Consider the following 21,004-nt stretch of genomic DNA (forward strand, 5'->3'; position numbering starts at 1 on the left):
ATTGTTCTCCTATCTAATTTAAAAAACATAACATGAGAAATCTGAATGATGGCATGTTGACTGTGCTATTAACTCTAAAAATGATGTTCTGTTTTAACTCATATGTGGCCAAACTTACTGTTGGGTCAAAATCAACCTAGATTTGTGTCTTTGGTTTTTTCTGTGATTGATAGAATAGGCTGAGTAGCGCAGACTAATAAGTGCAAATGCCAAGCAAAAAAATATTATTTTCCCTTTAGTAGAAGAAAAAAATCTGCTTCCCCCTTCAAAAACAAGCCATGTGCACATTATTTAGTTGTAATAATGTCTATTCAAGGCTGATTTAATAAGGCTAATCAATGTAATGAAATTGTGTATCAATTCAGCTTGCAAAACAGATGTGATATGTTTGATTGAGCTTTTGTATTTAACCTAATGCTTTAATTTGATCTTCATGAAAAGCAATGCACATTTAAAGATGTTGTTCTGTGGTTAATCAGCTTAAATGATTTAAAGAAACAACATTTGCTTATTTTCTTTTCATTAGATAGCCTATTTAGACATGCTCCCTCATACTAACTTACGTCAGACTTGGCAAACGTCCATTATTTCAATGAATCAGATATAGCAGTTTGCAGTTATATATAGAAATAATAATTATGAGAGTGATTGATATGCAGTGTGTGTAGTGTGATGTTCAATTGTGCACATTTTGGCACAAATTTCTTTAAAATGTTGGAAAATGATTCAATTTTGCACTTTTTAACCCACTACGTAGATCATTTACTTCGTAGCAAATATCATTATATTGATTTTTTTAGAAATTATTGTCTAATAGTGCCACTTTAAGTGTCCATTACGACTGGTGATTTTCCTCCATAACACTAGCCTGATGTTTTTAAACACGGGGGAGGAGGAAAAATCCCAACAGGATTTGCACAGCACACAAGGTCGTCTGAGACACGACCGTCCTACGGTACGTAGATGCCCTTGTTCGCTTCAGCCAGTGCGCAGCGGTTAGATGCGCCCGATGATACCGCGCTCTCTTTATTGCGTCCGCTCTGACGAGAAGCCCCGGGGGTCGGACGAGTAACTTCAGTTCGGTCGGAGAAAAGCATTTTCCTCTGCACAGACAACAGAGAGCAATAAGTGGAAGTGTTATTTATCTTTTTGTTTTCTTCATTATCAAGGAACGAGAGAAACTACGGAGGTTGTGACGGCGCGGACGCGTGAGCTTGATAAAAGGATTTTGATGAAAGTCAAGGTTGTCCAGTTCACATTCGAGGTTATCCAGCGGGGATTGATATTTCCTGACAGGAATCTACATAGAGATCGGAGAAATATTAAGGTCAATCGATCAACCAACTTCTGTGCGTTTTAAAAATTGTGGGATAACCGGGAACAGGGGAGTATTTGAAGTTTTGTAGTCGATAGTGGCGCAATATCAGTATTTTTAATATTATAAGTTGATCTGACGCTCTCAAACCCGGACTAATATCAAGCCACTCGACCCAAATGAGAGAAATACATCAAGGCTCATGTGAAACGGATATGTTGGCGGGTTTCATCAAATAACCCCCCATAATTATTTTTCATACATCTTTCACTAAAGTTGCAAGTGGAACTAAGTATTGGATTTATAAGGTCTGAACTTCCGTCTGACTTTGTCTTAACCACCGACTGAGTGTTTGGAGATGAACCTGCGGTGTGAAAAGACGCGCGTTAAATAACCCGTGATCGGAAATTATCGGCTGCAACGTCGGACGGAGTCTGGGATTGTTAAACCTCACTGCTTGTTCGTATTGGAACTATGATGATTTTACTCAATATTCTAAGCGTCCTGTTTTTATTGGGTGAGTAATAAAGCTCATGTTTATTGAATGACACGCGGACTCAGACAAAGAAATGAGAAAGTAATAAAACCAGTGTATAGGCATGTGTCATCTTGACGGAGTTTTCTAATATCGTAACTGTCTGCGCAAAGTACATATTTATGGGGAAGACACATATAACTCACGTGCTTTATACAGTCGTTTTCCCGTGCATTGGTTGTCTTTTACAGCATCACATCCCGTGGAAAAATATAGCTAAGGTTTAAACGAAGAAAACTGTGCTGTATTTGAAGACACGTTGTTTTGACACGAGTGTCGCTGTCCATGGTGCTGAAAACACGAACTGTTCAAACAAAGTACTTATATTTAATTTCGTATTTTAACGTTTCCACGATATTTTCGGTTTGTTGTAGCTATTATATTAAACTTGCTTTTCTCCACAGGTAATCCAGAACATGCTTCGAATTCATTGTGTTAGTGCAGATGGCGAATGATGCACATAATTTTCTTGAAATAAATATAGATATATAGAAATATAGAGATTTGTTTTCAAATGTAACTTAAAGATGACAAAGCCTATCCAGTAAAATATGGTGCGTTTTTAAGTAATCGCCAGCTGCTTGCAGTTCCCTGCCCCGCAGACAGGAGTCACTCTCGTTTGAGATTGTGGATGTCACTGTTGGGCACAGTCACCATATAGCACTGTAAAACGATTGCAAACTTGGGACTCTATTTAAAAACAGTGCAGAGTAAAATATAGTTACTTAAAACATACCTATATATGAAGAGTTTGGTTCCAAAATGAGATAACTCCAAAATTTTCCAAAAATAACGTTTTTTGATAGTGCATTCCAATTATTATTAATCAAACTGCAGTTGGTTTGTTTTGATTTAAGCCTTCATAACTAAACAAATACAGCTAAGTAGCACAATAAAACACAATAAAAACATGATAACATATAAAAACATGTTTTGACAAAAAACTTAGTAATCTTGTTTTGGAACCAAACTCTTCATTTCTGACACTAAGGATTTCACAGGGAAATTAAAATTCTGTCGTCATTTATTCATCCTCAAGTTGTTCCAAACCTGTATATTTTGTGTCTGCTGAGCATAAACACTGAAAAAAATGATGAATTCAATTTACTCAATTTTTTAAGGTAAGTGGATGCAATCAATATATTTAAGCTACATAAAAAATAGAAAAATAAAATAAAAACAAACTTTTGTTTAAATGTAGCTTAAATGAATTTTCAGTGAACTAAGACATTTTGAAGAATGTTTGTAGCCAATCAGGGTTGTGTTTAGCGAAAGCAACTATGGTCGCAAGTTCTGTCATTACCAATAGAGTTCAAACAACAACCATGGTTAGCTAATTATTAGGGGTGGGAATCGCTTGGACCCTCATGAATCGATTCAGAATCGATTCTTAGGGTCCCGATTCGATTCAGAATCGATTCTTGACGTACTAATTTGCATATCTGTGACGTCATTACGTCGCATTTGCTTTCAAAGCCAGGTTAATGTTTGCGCTTTTGCTAGTCTCTGAACTGTCATATACTGTACTTTAATGCAACTAGGGATAAATAATGTCATTCTTATATACATACATGTCCTGTTTCTGTTGTAAGACATTAAAACCAGTAAAAATATTAATTTAACGTGACATATTAATTCTATATGTTAACCGGCATTAACTTCCACGAACGTTAAGCGTCTAATCATCATCATTATACACAGTGATTGGCAGTATTACTGTATTTATATAATGCAGCGCACCCAGCGACTGTATAACAAACTATGTGCATATTTTTACAGAAGTATATTCATGTTATATCTAAACAGTCTGCAGATGGTTTAGGGCAGGGGTGTCCAATACGTCGATCGCAAAGGCAATGCCGGTAGATCGCACAACTGCTGCTCCACGCGCAAAATTGTCATTATGGTCTTTTGGAGTAATTGTGAAACATGCAGGTCTTTTTGAGTTGTTGCGCCTTTCTTCTCAAATGTGTTTTGCCATGCCACTGCAGCTCAGTCGTCTTTAACTTCCAAAATTCACATGGATGCGCATTCTTGCCTCACGCAGTTCCTGATTCACACGCACGGTGTGTGTGAGCGAGTAAACAAGAGGGAGAGAGAGGCAGCGTAGCGCTGATTTGTATGCTTCTACTGTTTGTTTCACTAAACCGCATCTCCGCTATTTTAAGGAGTACTCGACATGTACTCAAGGATTTTTTTTAAAACTCCTCAAAAAGAATAGAGTAATGGTGACAGCCCTAAATTCAATGTAAAGATATATGCAGTATAGTCCTACAAGCATTTAAAGTGTTCTTTCTCTTCTGCTCTTGTAAGCTCCCCTATGCGCTCTTGCAGGGCGCGCTCTCTTAAGTTGTCCGTGTGCATCACCGCTCCCCCAGTTGAGTTCCGCCTTTTGGTTCTGATAACGTGACGTTATTTTGTAAACTAACATTTCAGAATCGATTCTTGACATTTGTGAATCGATTCAGAATCGTCCCACGTCCGAATCGCGATTCATCTAAGAATCGATTTTTTTGCCCACCCCTACTAATTATGCTTGCTGTAAATGCACCCCAGATCTGGGGCACCATTCACTTCAAACGTAGGAAAGATACAACCCAGTCTCACGAAATTTCGTTGTATACTTACATAATTTTTTTATTCTTTTTTCGTGATATTATCACAAATTTCCGCGTTTTTCGTGATCGTATAACGAATTCCTGTTTTCGTGTGATTATCACGTAGTGGTTACTCAAATGTTTTGTCCTATTTTCTTACCATCGTCGCTTCGGTTTAGGGTTAGATTTACATAAAATGACATCCCTACCCAAACCCAACTCTAACCCTAACGCCAGGCGACATATAAAAAAAAAAATAAATCAGAAAAAATAGTATAAACCAATATATAAAGTGACATTCTAATCCAAGCACCACATCTAACCCTAAACCGAAGCGACAATGGTTTAAAAATAGTAAAAAAGCAGTTCAGTAACCAATATGAGATAATCACACGAAAACTGGAATTTGTTATATGATCATGAAAAAACACGGAAATTCGTGATAACATCATGAAAAAAGAATCAAAACAATTACGTGACTATATCATGAAACCTCGTGAGACTGGGTAGGAAAGATAATACCATGGAACTGAATAGTACCCAAGATCTGTTTGGTTATTAAAGGGATAGTTCAGCCAAAAATTATTTTAAACCATTAAACCCATTATTTACTCACCCCAAGGCATCTGAGATGCATATGTCCATCTTTTTAGTAATCCGTGCGGTGTTGTCCAGCGTTACCGGAAGCAAGTTATTTTCGTTTATAAAGTTTTAAATATGGATATTTCTCTGACAACACCTCACGGCTTACTCTCAAAAGGTCTTTGTTTATCCCCCTGGAGCCATTTGGAATACTTTTGTAAAAAGATAAATGCAAATTTTTTGGACTTGAAGGAGTGGACCCCTTAACTTTACATTTTACCAAATGATAATCTAAAACATTTTCTAAAAAAACTGAAAATATTTTTGTCTGAAAAATGATGGACATATGCATCTCTGTGGGCTTGGGGATGAGTAATTCATGGGTTTAATATCCTTTTTTGGCCGAACTATCCCTTTAACGTTCTTCACAATGTGTTCCTTTCTGTTCAACAGAACAAAGAAATGAATACAGATTTGTAACAATCTGAAGGCGAGTAAATTATTTATTTTCGGTGAACTGTCCCTTTAAGTCAAAATACTTTCGTGGGTAATGTATACATGCAGTAAAAATCCACAATCTGTTTTCGTCCATTACAATGCTTGTGGGGATGTATCACATAAACATCTTAATTCTTAATCATATCTAATCTGTTTAGTAACTACTGTATTGTGATTTCAACCCATTAAGAACAGATATTGATCGTGGGACGTAGGAACATTCTGCAATATGGCCCCAAATGTACAATTATTCATACAGCTATTTACATTAATTCATTTAGCAGATGGTTTTATCTAAAACGACTTACAAATGAGATCACATTTAAAATGTTGTCTTGGGGGCCAACAATAAGCGTTGTCAACAAAGCTAAGTAGGAAAAGAGTTGTGTTTATTGTATGTAGGTATACAGTGAGTATATGTAGCCATTGATAACTTTAGACATATATTTAATACTGCCTTTCCCCGCAGATGAGGTGGTACTTTCAACGGCCAGCCATTCTTCCCTGTCAGGGCTGGGAACTCACGGCTGGAGGGCTCCCATGGACTGCCTGAGAGCCAGTGAGATGTGCAACCAGAACTCGCAGTGCAGCTCACGCTTTCGCATCATGCGCCAGTGCCTGGTGGGTCGTGACAGGACTACCATGCTGGCCAACAGGGAGTGTCAGGCTGCCCTTGAGGTGCTGCAGGACAGCCCGCTGTATGACTGCCGCTGCAAGAGGGGCATGAAGAGGGAGCTACAGTGTCTACAAAGCTACTGGAGCATCCACATGGGGCTTAATGAAGGTAGGGCTGCAGATACTTTGGGGTGCAGTTAAGGGTAAAAAAGAAATCACCTTATTAAATGTGATACAATAAGTGTCCTTTTTTGATGCTAATAGCAACTAAAAGCAAATCGAGTTCCCTATAAAGGTGCCCTTATTTAAATTAACCATGGTGTTACTATAGGATAACTGCCAGCATTTTTTTTTACCATAGTTTTAGTGCAAATCCTATAAAGATATGGCTTTATGCTAAGTAGTTGTCATGGCTTTGCTGCAGATAGCCTACCATAGTTAAACCATAGTTCATTTCATAAGGTTTTGAACTGAATGACCTGCCTAAAAAAGCACTGACTGTCTCAACCAATGATGTGAGTTAACGCAGGACTATCTGTTTTCACAGACTAATGGAAGACTGGGGTCAAAAAGTTAACAGTCATTATTTTTGCGAATCCATTGGTTTACATTAGTGATGCAGAAATATCACACTTTGCAATAAAATTATATTTAATATCTCAGTGTGAAACTCTGTAACCTCGAAACTCAGAAACTTGTTTCTCTAAAGGGTTGCATAATAGATTATTAGCTTTTTATTTGGAACTTTAGCAGAGATTTAGGATGCTAAGCTAAAATGGTTGCTTCTGTTGCTGTGTGGTGCCGACCAACTAGCTCGCTTGTTTGTTAACCATTACCTGCTCTCTTTCCAGTCGATCCATCACGGAAATGCTCAGACGTTCGTGATGGTACTTGTTTGCCTTTGGGAGTGTTGGGAAATCATTATAGGATTTAAGCAGTGCAAATCGCCCTGAATTATAACCCATCTGCTTTGGCAGTTGCCGCGGGAGCCGCAACAAATAGGGTCCTATTGATGCGAGTAATCAGAGAGCGCTTTTAAAGCAACTGCCCCTCTCAAGCATGGCATTTCAATGAGGCATTGTGAACTACTGGGCCTGCTCACTGCCTGCTGAGGTAAGGGAAAGAAATAAAAACGCATAGCTTCTTTTCATCAGAGCCTGTGTGCAAACAGATTAGGCGCTGCAGAAAGTTAATTCCAAGCAAATGTGCCATATTTATAGCGGTCAAATTAGAGGAAATTGAAACGGTCGATAAATGATGCCAGACAGATGTTATCCTAGATTCGTATGCGTTAAGTTAAGTACATTAACCAGATAACAACAAACAAAGCTCATGAAAAGAGTTTGTTTTCTCAACAACACTTCAGTTGATTTTGCTTTAGGACTTTGAAATGGTTGGACCTAGTTTTGTGTCCTACTTTTGGACAGTGGCGGCACCAACTCTCTTTAAAATGTTTTTTTTTGTGATTTTGCTCCTCAATCTACCACAGAAAAGTGTCAGGGAGCATGCAGTAATAATTACGCCGGGACTGAACTCGATCAAATCCAAAGACGACGCACAATTGGCCGGTTCAACAAGCGTCGACCCAATAATCACCCAAACTAAGAGCCGCTCTATTATGGCTTTTTCTTTCTGTCATTGTGTTTAAATGGGCGGCATGGATTTTCTATTTCTAAAGAAATAGTCCTACATGAAGCAAAACAGAACAGGTCAAATCTTGTCACACTGCGCTGGGATGTCTACAGAAAGTGTAGGAAAGAGAAACAGAGAGAGAGAGAGAGAGAGAGAGAGAGAGAGAGAGAGAGAGAGAGAGTCATAGAAATGTAGGACTGAGCATAGTAGGAAGGCAGAGAGAAAAAGACTGGATGAGAAAATTATTGACAGTAAGACAAATAAATAAAACAAATACTGCATAATAAGATTAAATAATGGGTAACCCCCCATCTCAAGACCACTTTTTAAAGATCTTGGTCTCGTCTTGGAATCGACCGCATTTTTACTCGGTCTCGCCTCGGTCTCAGACAAAGAGGACTCAGAATTTTAACTTTCAACTTCTTGACAGAAGATCATGCACTGTAAAAATGGCTGGGTTATAAAGTGTTTTTTAACCCAGATCATTGGGTCATTTTTAACCCAGAATGTGTTCTGTCCAAATATTTACCCATTATGGATCAAAAAGAACCCAGCCATTCAGCATGGCAAAGAAAAACATTTAAGTTTTTTTACTACATCATTTTCATGTAAATGTAGCCTAGGGGGTGTGACTACCAAAGTGTTGAAACGTGTCTGAAAACTTGTTTATCAGTCATTGTACGATGCGACGATTGAATGTTGTCATATTTGTCCCGCCTCTCCTCGACTGTAATTGGATGGCTAAGTCCGAAATTGACATTGACGAGCTAAGCGTTTCTCCCAAAGCTGATTTTTTTTTAACTCTGGGCACTCATCGCAAAACAGAAACAAGACAAAATAACGCCAGCTGCTGGTGTTTTTTAAAAGCATGTCGCTTCTGTTGGAAACAATTGAAAACATACACCCCCTTAGAGACTATAGTCAGTTTGAGGGTTTGCCAATGGCAGGCAGGATGTTGGAGCTCAGCGCACTGTTAGAGCAAAGCCCCTTCACCTTTATCGTTCCCTCAGGCAGTGTCAAAGCCCTCTCAGCATGACCAATATTCAGCCTGATCCATGACACAGACAGATTTTGTGGCATTGAGGGAGAATCAGCAACAGACGTTCTGCCAAAAAGGATTGCTGGGATGTCTGCTCCAGCTTTAGAAACACAAGCCTGGTTGTGCTTTGCAATTCACGTGACGCTCTGCGTATCCAGTGAAATCTCCTATTGACCGGTGATGTTTTGATTTGTATCAAAACTCAAAGGCATGCAGGATCTGTGAGGCCAAATATTTAAGAAAGCGGCAACCTGTAAAAAGTGGTAACACAAAATTGCTACATTAAATTTTTTTGTGATAAAAGACCAAGAAAACCCACCTCGATGTAAAAGGTCCCTATAAAGCTAAAACCAGTTAATTAGCATTCTAGCTAAACTAAAAGAGGATACAACCAGCAATGCCAAGGTCATTGGTTTGATACCCAGGACTGTATGTACAGTACTTACAAAACGTACTGTTTACGTACAGCAGTGCTTCGTCAGGTGTTAGCCACAGATTAGCTTTAACATTTTAAAACAAAAAACATTTATAATCCTAGTTTTTAAATATATATCTCTGTATTCTATTCATATTATTTTTACTACCAATTCAAAAAAATTGATGTAATTTTGAATATGTTTTGGGGGGACTTTACTCTTCTAACAACATGATCTCACAAAAATCCGTGAAATAGTCACGCATTATTTTGCTCAGTTTTGCGTGACATTGTCACGTATTTCCACCATATTACGTGCCCCTGACACGACTTGCTTTTCCGTGACAGTTTAACGTATTGGTTACTCAAGTGTTTTTCCTATTTTTAAACAATTTTCGCTTCGGTTTGGGGTTAGATTTGCTGTTTGCGTTAGGATGTCACTTAATGTATTGGTTTATAAAAAAAAATTTGTATGATTTTTAAACCATCGTCGCCTGACGTTGGGGTTAGAGTTGGGTTTGGGTAAGGATGTCATTTTATGTAACAGAAGGTTGTTCTAACCCCAAACCGAAGCGACAATTGTAAGAAAATAGGAAAAACAGTTGAGTAACCAATACGTGAAACTGTCACGGAAAAGAAGTCGTGTCAGGGGCACGTAATATGGTGGAAATACGTGACAATGTCACGCAAAACTGAGCAAAATAATGCGTGACTATTTCACGTATTTTGTGAGATCAGGTTGCTTCTAAAGTTTGGGATGCTGTAAAAAAATATGTATATTTCTACTAAAGGCATGCAGTAAATATTAATCTAATATTTAAGAGCACATATTGTCCGATTTACAATTTTTACATTTTCTTTGGTGTAAGTGTGTATTAGTACATGTTAAAGATATGCAAAAGGTACAAACCCCAAAGTAAACAATGACGCGAGTTATCGTCTCCAACGTTAAACTTTTTTCTAAAACTACAACAAACACACGGATTGTATGCAACAGTTCACTTCCTGGGACTGGTGATGTAGACAAGACCGACATTATCATAATTCCTCCTGCTTTGACTCACAGCCTATAAGTTAACTCCAGTTAGCAACCGAATCTTTCAAACATGGTAAGGAGCGTCTCACTTCCTGTTGACGTGAGAGGTATACAAGCCAATCACAACGTACATAGTAGCTGGCCAGTCAGGGACACAGAGCTTTTCAAATCTGTGCATTTTAGAAAGAGAGTGAAATCTAATGTGGAAAATAATATGTTTTTTAACCTGAAACCACACTAACACATTGTATTATACCAAATACACAACATAACATTGTTTTTAGCAATGAAATAGGTGCTCTTTAAAATATAATATTACTGTAAAATAACATTTCATATTCTCATATTCTTTAAATGTTAAATGACCTGGCACCCATTTCAATCTACATGTTTTATTTGTTATAATGACAAAAATACTTGGCATTTGTATTTACCTAACTTGAATTTGATTAAATAAGTTTTAGCTGGAGATCTTGTTTGTTCTGTCAGTCGCTGTAAATTAAGAGGGAAGCTAATGAAGACATTATTAAGACACATTTAGCAAAATTTTCAAAGCTTAACGGTTGGTTTGTGCTAATGGAAAGATAATGGATGCTGTTGTTATAAAATAATTTAGAGTAATTAAGCACATTTGTTGTTTTTGGAAGAAAGCACTGCACCTTTTTTAAAGCACTTGTCTGTGTATTCACATGGTGTACAAGTACTGTAAATACACAGTCTAACTACCAAGCAATAATTGGAATATTATACTTGCAAATGTGAATAAAGTGAACTTTATAAGAACAATGTGCAGTATAGAAAGGGTATAATCTACTCTAAATGGTTTCGTGACAAAATGTTATAGCACTTGCATGTAGTTTTTCCGTATCTCTGTCAGAGAACATTCAGGGCAATTATGTAATTACAGTGAGATCGGCAGCCTATGACCCCCATCTGCGCCTATGCAAATGTTATTATAGCTGTCCATGTTAATTACAAGATTATACTAACCAGGCAACTTTAAATAACTTAAATTTTAGCTTTAAATAAAGCAACTCACAGTGCCCCCTGAGATAACAAAGACACTTTAATACAAGACTCTAAATTACATTTACTGTTAACCCATGCAAGCATATTATTAAACAATGTGTCAACTGATAATAATTCTAAAGCAAAACAACACTCTTTACAGAGTTAATACCAGATTAATACAGTCTATAATGGTAAGTATCAAAAACTGAATGAAAAATATTTTCTCTACAGTTGTTATGGTTTATACTTTGTCACATTTATGACAGGAGAGGTTGTAAATAACTTGCAGTTTGGTTGTGACTTCAATGCATTTAATTTTTGAAAAGATGTGTTGTGACATGAAGTTAGCACATGCTTTACAGTGCTATCAGATTTCAACACTTTCAGTACAGTTAATGAGCTGCAACAATATAACTACACTGTGGAATTGTAAAATAAACTACTTACTTTTGAGTATCTACAGTACATGTAATTAAATCATTATGTAATGGTACATACTTGCTACAGGAAGTTATTATGTAACTCTTTTAAGTACTGGGTAATACCAGATACATACTTAGTGTAGGTATACCATAACTAATAAGAAACACTACTGTACTTACAAATTAATGTACGAAATGAGAATTTAGTACTTACAGGCAAGTGTAAGTTTATGAAAGGCACTTATATGTGTACGTGATATCTAATATTATAACTAATAACAAACACTACTGATGTGCCATTTTTGTACTATATGGGCCCTATCTTGCACCCAGCACAATTGACTTTGTCAGTGACGCATGTATCATTCGTATTTTGCAACGGCGCACAGCGGGTTTTTCCCTCCACAGACGCACGTCGACAAACTAGGGAATGAACTTGCGCTCCAGTGCAAAAAAAGAGGCGTGTTCCGGCGCAAACCATCCCTGATGCTATTTTGCAGTTTCAAAAAACAATTGAGCCACTGACCAGAAAAAAAAGTTTAAAGTCAGTGGCGCGTTGCGCGTTGTTCATTATGCTATTTTAAGGGCGCATGCTTGACCGTATAGCTTGCACAACGCGCATATTGCATCTAATCTACACAGATGCAACAGTTATTTTTGCAAATCATAAATTTTTACACTAAAAAATATTAATACACGAGATAAGGGGAATCATAGTGGTGAGCATTGTGGTGATAGTTTTTATTTATTGTGTGGCTGCGTTAAAAAATTCTCTTGCAAATAACGATTAAAATATTTTCATAAGTTTGTTGTGTGGCTGTATTACGTTTATTTTATTTAAATAATAATTTAAATGTTTTCATAAGAAACCTTAATGTATATGAACTTGATTTGTTAGTCTACTTTGGGGTTGGACCTTGCGTTTCTTGGGTCCGATTTCAAAGCCCCCAAACCCTTTCAGCGGTGAGGGTGGACGCAGCGATGTCCTCTGCTGGCGTCAAGTCCTGAGGCAGATCCACCTCCCGTTACACGGCGTGCCCGATTTATGCTGGCAAGCGTGGGATTCCCCCGTACAAGGACGTCGGTCTCCTCGGCTGTGAACCGCTCCTGGCGTGCACCTGGTAAATCCGTCATAATAATAGCAACCCGCCATGGAACTTGCGCCCTTGCGTTTAAAGGGAATGTTGGCTAGCGTTCTGATTGGTTTATTTGACGTTACGCCCAAACCACACCTATGAATAATGAACCTACTTCAGACCAACCCCTTATTGATTTGCGCCCGGCGCAAGAGTTATTTCTCATGCCGGGAAAATAGCAACAGCGCCCAAGATCCGACCACAAACTCACTTGCACGTTGCGCTTCGCACTTGCGTTTCAGATCGTTAAAATAGGGCCCAATATCTTTGTCCTTTATTGTACCCTTTAAACCCAAGCATCGAATACCATACACATTAACTACTTGGTACATTCACGTAGCAGGTGAATAGTAACTGCATGGAAACTGTAAAACAAACTGCTTCATTTTACACAGTTATTACACAGGACCTACCACCTAAGTTATAGCATAGTATATATATGCCACTGTGAGGCAACCCCAACCATTGAATACCGTACGCATTACCTTCTGGGTAAATTCACTAGTACATCCACAGTAACTGCATGGAAACAGGATTGTAAACAAACTGCTTCATTTTACAAAGTTATTACACATGACCTACCACCTAATATATAGCATAGTATACATATGCCAATGGTAAGACCATAAAATAAGATGCAATGTTGTGAAAAAATATATGGTACAGTACATTAATTTGTAAGTACAATAGAGTTTCTTGTTAGTTACTGTATACTTACACTATAGGTATGTATAATTACCCAGTACTTATCACATAATAGTCACATAATAACTACCAAGTATGTATCACTGGTAAGTACAGTAATAATACCATTTAATTACCATGTAGATACTCAAAAGTAAGTACCACACATTTGTCTGCAAGTACAACATATTTACCATACAAGTACAAGGTAAGTACACATACTGTAAAATAAAGTGCTATCAAAATATCTTTGCAGGTAACTTACAATTTTCTTTAACCATTTAATTATTAAAACACAAAAAGTATGTCGCTTGTAAAGTGTGTTGTTAAGCCTTACGAGATGGCTAATATTTATAAAACCTTACATAGTTATAACCATGCAAAATGTACGATTATCATAAAAAAACAATAACAAAACCCTACCCCTAACCCCAACGTCACACTGGTGAAAGCAAAATTGTGCAAAAATGTACCAATATGGTCTTACAAATTAATACGAAAAAAGCAAAGTTGTTTAAAATTGTGCTCTTTTGCAGTGTTTGCACGATCATAGACATCATCTGTTGCTCTTGCTGTCAACCACCCCATAGTGTTATATAATAATATTTAATAATAATATGAAAAAATAATATTTCCCCTCTCCTTTTAACTATTTTAGTCTATTATAGCCAAATTGAAGTAAAGTAGCAGCTATGGCTTCGATTATTGCTTTTATACCAATGGCATCACCTAATGGAAGTCAAAATTAAAATTAAATTAAGCATTATCTTGTAAGACTTCAAATTAAGTCTTATTAAATGCGGAGAAAAGCTCTTTCACATCCTCCCTTATGTTTCACTCACTGATCTCAGATTGATTCACTGAGTTCTGATTGATTCACTGAGCTAATTGATTCACTTGATGACATTCATTAAAACAAATTGGTTTAAAAGAATCATTCATTTTTGAGTCATTCCTGGTCACGTTGTGTGTTGAGAGAGTGAACGCGATCACAATGTTTAGCCACCGAACAATTTCTTGCAGGAAACATTGCTGTAATATTCATCTGGTGTCTGCAGTGATTCACCTGCACAACATCCACGAAATATACAGTAGTTAATATAGCTCCCATTATTGCTCCTTAAATTGCAGCTCTTCTTGAAAAGTTTGGTCAGTGCGCTTATCAATGTGCAGATAACAAAATAGCGCCACCACAGTGGCATAATGCTGCAACTGCAGTTACAAATGACAATCCACAGACAACAATGATTGTTTGTGGTTTTCGTGAAGAAACATGCCAAAGACACTTGTCGAAACTCTGAAGCGGCACAAGATTTGGTGGAGGTGGCCACATCCAAATTCTCTACGCAGGAAAAACATCTTGATGTCCCAATAAAACACTAATTTGAGTACCATACTTTGCAAATGATAACGATTCATCAGCAACCGCGTTTTAGCACTACGGGTAAAAAAATACTTAGACTATTATTATGAATTCAATAGTTTCTCAAACGCTGATTCTGTACTAATCACAAACTACAGCTTATCGGAAGATAACCAACAAAACATTTTGTGCGCTAAATTGTTTGAAGGAAATTAGCAAAGTTTGTTAGATAGCCGGAGATTTGGCCGCAATAGAGGTGGTTAAATTAAACAGCGTGCTTCATCAAATATCAGTGTGGTTCACCCTCTCTCAAAGCTTTAATTAAACAAGCGTGTAGATATGAGAATGGTTAAAGGGCAGAATTCATTAGCTATTGTGCACCTGACAAATTGTGAAACGAAATCGGGCCCGACTCTGCCAAGTCATTTGGTATTTGTGGATTAATGAACATGCTTAGACTCCACAACCGAGATTTACTTTTGTCTGTAGAGGCAATGTATCAGCCGATTGTTCTTTGCTTGCTAATTGCATCCTTTGATTCCTACCAGGCACAACATGGGGGAAATGTCCTACCTACCTCATAAAAAATAAGATAATAACTATCCCCAGACTCTTAGGAAATATTATTCATAATAAATCATACTGTAACTATTTTTCATCATACCCACCCCAAGCAGCAAGCTACCTTACCTGAATTTTTAATTCCCATGCAAAATGAAATCTGCATTTAGGTCAATTGCTATGACCCTCATTATTTTTTGAAACAATGTGTATTTTTTGCTTAATGATGTCTATGATTATATTTAGTGTGGAAATTAAGTGCGTATCCTATTTTTATACCTCTTCTCCTCCCAAAAGTGACCCATAGGTTTTATTGTGCATAAGCTTATTACTAACTATAGTTATGTTTTATAGCTGGATAGTGCAGATTAAAAAACAACATTGTCGTATTGCGTGGAATGACGTTTGACCATCGCTACCAATCAAAATGTGGGTTTGATTAAACAGAATGTGTGAACTTTTTACACAGCCCCTTACTGACCAGTTTCCAATGCAAAAAATTTATTTATGCCTTATGACACTTTTAATGACCCCTTTTAATGACACCAAAATGACTTTAAGTGCATTCAGAGGTATACTTTTTATCAGCATATGATTTTCCTGGGTTCGAACCCATGACCTTTTAAAGGGGACATTTCACACTCTTTTAAGATGTCAAATACATCTTTGGTGTCCCCAGAGTACGTATGTGAAGTTCTAGCTCAAAATACCCCACAGATAATTTATTATAGCATGTTACAATTGCCACTTTGTAGGTGTGAGCAAAATTTTTTAGTTTTTTGGTGTGTCCTTTAAAATGCAAATGAGCTGATCTCTGCACTAAATGAAGGTGCCATAGTTGGATAGTGCAGATTAAGGGGCGGTATTATCCTCTTCTGACATCACTAGGGGAGCCAAATTTCAATGACCTATTTTTTGACATGCTTGCAGAGAATGATTTACCAAAACTAAATTACTGGGTTGATCTTTTTGACATTTTTTAGGTTGAGAGAAGCACTAGGGACACAATTATAGCACTTAAACAAGGAAAAAGTCAGATTTTCATGATATGTTCCCTTTAAACTAAATGTGTGAACTTTTGACACAGTCCCTTACTCACCAGTTGCCAATATTTAATTTTAATAGATAGATAGATAGATAGATAGATAGATAGATAGATAGATAGATAGATAGATAGATAGATAGATAGATAGATAGATAGATAGATAGATAGATAGATAGACGTTTCAGCAGTAACAACATAAACAAGCGGCTGTCGCGGTTTACATATACATATATACATACACACACATATATACATACACACACACACACACACACATATATATATATATATATATATATATATATATATAATACGACACCAAAACGACTTAAAGGGCTTTCAGGGTATACGTTTTATTAGCATGTGATTATTAGCGTGGGAACAAATTCATGACCTTTTAATGAATCCATGGCACCAATGCTCTACCAACTAAGATACAGGAATTGCGCATTATTGCACAGGTTAAAGACCACAATGCACAACGAAACACCACAAAAACCATACGTCTCATCACCTTATGCCAGTAAGGGTAAAAAAATTAAGCGCTCCTATGCATCAGATGTAATTTATATTTTCCTTCTTTGCTAAGTGAACCACAATAATACATTGTCTTGTCTATAAAGGGGAATATATGTGAAATATAATTGAAGAGTGCAAGTCTAAAAAGTAACTCCTAAAAGCAGGTTCTGCACAGTGTTCTTGTTTTGATAACTGCAGACTGGTTTGGTTCATATTTGGGGGTGGCAGGAGAAAAGAAGTGACAGTTCTGCTCAGCTAGATCAGTTCTGATGTGAATAATAATACATATAAACTCATGCCTATAAAAGAACACACACTGACACTCAAGAGCACAGAGGTCTGTGACAGACAAACCTCTCACACTATATACGCCCACCCAGTAATGTGTACTGTGGTCAGTACAATAATGCATACTTTGCGTGTTTTGCATAAAATCTGTACAGGCTGCAATTATTCATTATAAGGTTTCAAAAACTCAATGTTTTATTCAATCAAGCTGTGGTACTTCGGTACAGTAATGCCTCGGACTAATGGATTCTTTTAATAAAAATCTTAGAGCAGCAGGAAACATTTTCCTAATGGAAATTATGTTTTTTTCTCCCCATAAGTGGTCATACAGTATAATGTTATGGGGGTTAAAATAAGTTACATGACATCACAAATGTGTATATATATAGAAAGCGAGTGCATCATCTTCAGTTTATCCAGGATGAGTACAGTAATTAAATTGTACTATACGTGAGATGGGCTGGCATTCCAGTCTATGCTTTTTGTGTTCCTTAGAAATACAATTTCTAATGTGACCCTCTCTGTGAAACCCAGGCTCAATGTGAGATTACACATGGTCTTGCGCAGTTAATATTAAAAATATCAAGGTTATATTTTCACAGAATGTTTTTAACGTTATAAAAGAGTAAATCACAAAAAAATTAGTTAAGCTGAGTTATCACAGTCTGGGTCACTTATAACACAAGCAGTGGAATAATACCGAGGAGACATTGGCTGATGAATGAAATGCTATTACATGTTTAAATGCCATTACATCACCGCCTCTTCTGAGAAGACAGAAGCAGCTGAAACCCTGAGACGGGTGCAGTCTTTATCTGAAAGCTCTGCTTCCTTCGAGAATTAGAAATATGCTATTGAAGATGTTTCCCCAACAAAGGCCCTGGCTTACATGAGAAAAGCACCGAGTGCATTTTTTTGCAGGAGAGGTTAATTAGAAATTATGCCAAGTTTATTGTCTGAGAGGTAATTAAAATTTGGGACACAAAGACGGCGTAAAATGTAACGGCACAATTGATCGAGTTGGCCGGGTTGCTTTTTGACTCTCATCTGATGACTTGTATCCATCCAAGCTGAACTTAATATTCAGCTCGGTTGCTATGAAAACTCAAATCTCTTGTTGGCTTTTTTATCTGCAGTGTAGATAACACGGCTATAGGAGTGACTGTAGATTGCGGATGGGAATACATTTTTCTTTGCTTTCTTCATAAGATCTAGGGTTTGGCTGTTTGGCATAGTTACCCCATGCTTGCAGATGCAGTAATTACACCATCTGCCCTGGAATCACATTTATCTCAATTGAAGGCCATTTAAAAAGTATGAATCTGTAGCTCTAGGTTTTGAAATGTGAAATTGTCTTTTATTTTTTTCTTGTCTACAGCCTATGATGTCAGAATTTAGGATGGTTGCTAGTGAAGAGCTTGTGATTGGGTGATCAGCATCATTCAATAGACATAATGTTCATGTTGCTGATTTATATTTGTACATTTCATTCTTAAAGGGACACTCTACTTTTTTGTAAATATGCTCATTTTCCAGCTCCCCTAGAGTTAAACATTTGATTTTTACAGTTTTGGAATGCATTCAGCTGTTCTCAGGGTCTGGGGGACTACTCTTATGCTGCATTTACACCAACCGCGTTTCAGGCAACAAAATTGCGTCTACCGCCCCTAGTTTGCTGCTTGAACAGTTTGAATGCATTCGTGCGTCAAGAGCGAAGTAGACGCACAGAAAAAGCAAGCATTTGACGCCCGTCAGAGGCAAAATCCGCTTCTTGTGGGAGGGGCAAGTGCTATGCGGTGGTCTGTTTGCAGGATGGCCTATGTTGATTGTGCATTTATCGAGAGAGTTACCGGTTTGTATTTAGTCACCCTACTATAGGGGGGAAATAAACGGCACAGGTCGATAAACGTCACGTGACTCAAAAGTGAAATGTGTATTTACAACTTACCAGGTTTCCCAATGTCCTCACTGACACTCTTCCAAGCGAGGTCCTTTTTATTCCTGTCTCCTCTATAGAAATAAGAACTAAGAACTCCGGGTGACTGCTCACGGACAATATCAAGCCTTCATGCTGAATGAGTGACTCCGGGCGGAGTTGCCATCACAGCAGCAAGCAGGCTCCTGATTGGTTAACGCGGCGCGAAAATCCGCCTAAGTTCCAATTTTTCAACTCGGGCGTTTTGCAACGCCCAAACGCCCGAGTTGAAAACGAGTTGACGCGAATTTTGCAAATTCGCGTCAATAACAAAATGCACAAAAAGCACCATTTGTGCGTACCGCGCTATACGCTCAATGAGGTGGAATTGCGTCTACCGCGCCAAACGCCTCATCCACGCCTCAAGACCTCCAGACGCACGTCAACGCGTCTTCACATTGACTTAACATTGAAATCACTTGCGCTTGACGACTTTACCGCAGCTGGTGTAAACGCAGCATTAGCATAGCTAAGCATAATCCATTGAATCTGTTTAGACCATTAGCATCGTGCTAAAAATAACCAAAGAGTTTTATATTTTTTCTATTTAAAACATGAATCTTCTGTAGTTACATCATGTACTAAGACCAACGTAACATTTTCTAGGCTGATATGGCTAGGAACTATACTCTTATTCTGGCGTAGTGATATTAGTAGTGATAGACTACGCCTGCTGCAGCCATGTTACAGCAGCAAAGTCCTTGATTATTACGCAAGAATGAGAGTATAGTCCCTAGCCATATCGCCCTAGAAAATCTCAACTTTTAATTTTCCCTCAGTCTTAGTATACGATGTAACTACAGAAGAGTCAAGTTTTACATTGGAAAAATATCAAAACTCTATGGTTATTTTTTAGCGCGATGCTAATGGTCTAATCAGATTCAATGGATTATGCTAAGCTATGCTAAAAGTGGTACCACCAGACCCGGAGATCGGCTGAATAGATTCCAAAACAGTAAAAATCTAATGTTTAACTCTAGAGGAGCTGGAAAATGAGCATATTTTCAAAAAGTGAAGTTTCCCTTTAATGTTTGCTTGGACAAAATCCTATACATTTGACTGATTCTTAATGAACCAAAGGCCAACCATATGGCACAATTTCTTAAATTGGACTAAGAACAAATCCTGATAGTGTAGGTTACTTGTATGACTTTAGCATACAGCAGTTTGAATCTGAAATCTTCCCAGCATCCCAAATGCTGAGTCTAATTTTGGCACCTCAGGAGCACTCTCCATCTGTTGAACTCGTACAATGTCAATACACAGCATTTTTTTTTACAGTGCAAAGGACGAACCCGGGAAGGGCGACGTCAATGCATGTTAGCGCTCTCTGCGACAGACAGTCGCAATTGTTAAATGTGCTTACTTCAGAAACTCCTCACTAATAGCTGCTCTATTTGCATTTATCATATCAGCATCTGTGCATTTTAATGCCTTGCTAACTCTCAGCACGATCAAGTTTTTTAGATTACGCTCACCTCTTTTATGCTAAATACATGCCCGGTGCACTCCATGAATATAACGGAGACAAATCTGTAGATTTATGTCAACTTATGTTATACTGGCTCCCCATGGAACCGCGCAATGATTTCCCAAAGTAGGCGCTGCGGGGCCTGGCATGGCAGAGATTAAGGCTGTGTGTGCAGGATTAACACATTCAGTAAAAGCACATAAAGGTGGCCACACAGCAGCAAGGCTGGGAGGCAGATAGCGTAGAGCTACAGTGACATAGCAGA

General features: G+C 37.7%; 1 protein-coding gene across 1 annotated transcript in view; it reads left to right on the plus strand.

Moving 5' to 3' along the window:
- The first annotated feature begins 915 nt into the window (after positions 1 to 915).
- The window catches only part of gfra2b (GDNF family receptor alpha 2b), a 71,571-nt gene continuing 51,482 nt past the window's right edge, over positions 916 to 21,004 (plus strand). The window contains exons 1-2 of the mRNA XM_065290493.2: positions 916 to 1,832; positions 5,997 to 6,311. Coding sequence (XP_065146565.1) covers positions 1,790 to 1,832; positions 5,997 to 6,311 — 358 coding nt within the window. The 5' untranslated portion in view covers positions 916 to 1,789. The remainder of the gene's footprint in view (positions 1,833 to 5,996; positions 6,312 to 21,004) is intronic.

Source organism: Paramisgurnus dabryanus, chromosome 10 (assembly GCF_030506205.2).
Source record: "Paramisgurnus dabryanus chromosome 10, PD_genome_1.1, whole genome shotgun sequence".
Lineage (NCBI taxonomy): Eukaryota > Metazoa > Chordata > Actinopteri > Cypriniformes > Cobitidae > Paramisgurnus > Paramisgurnus dabryanus.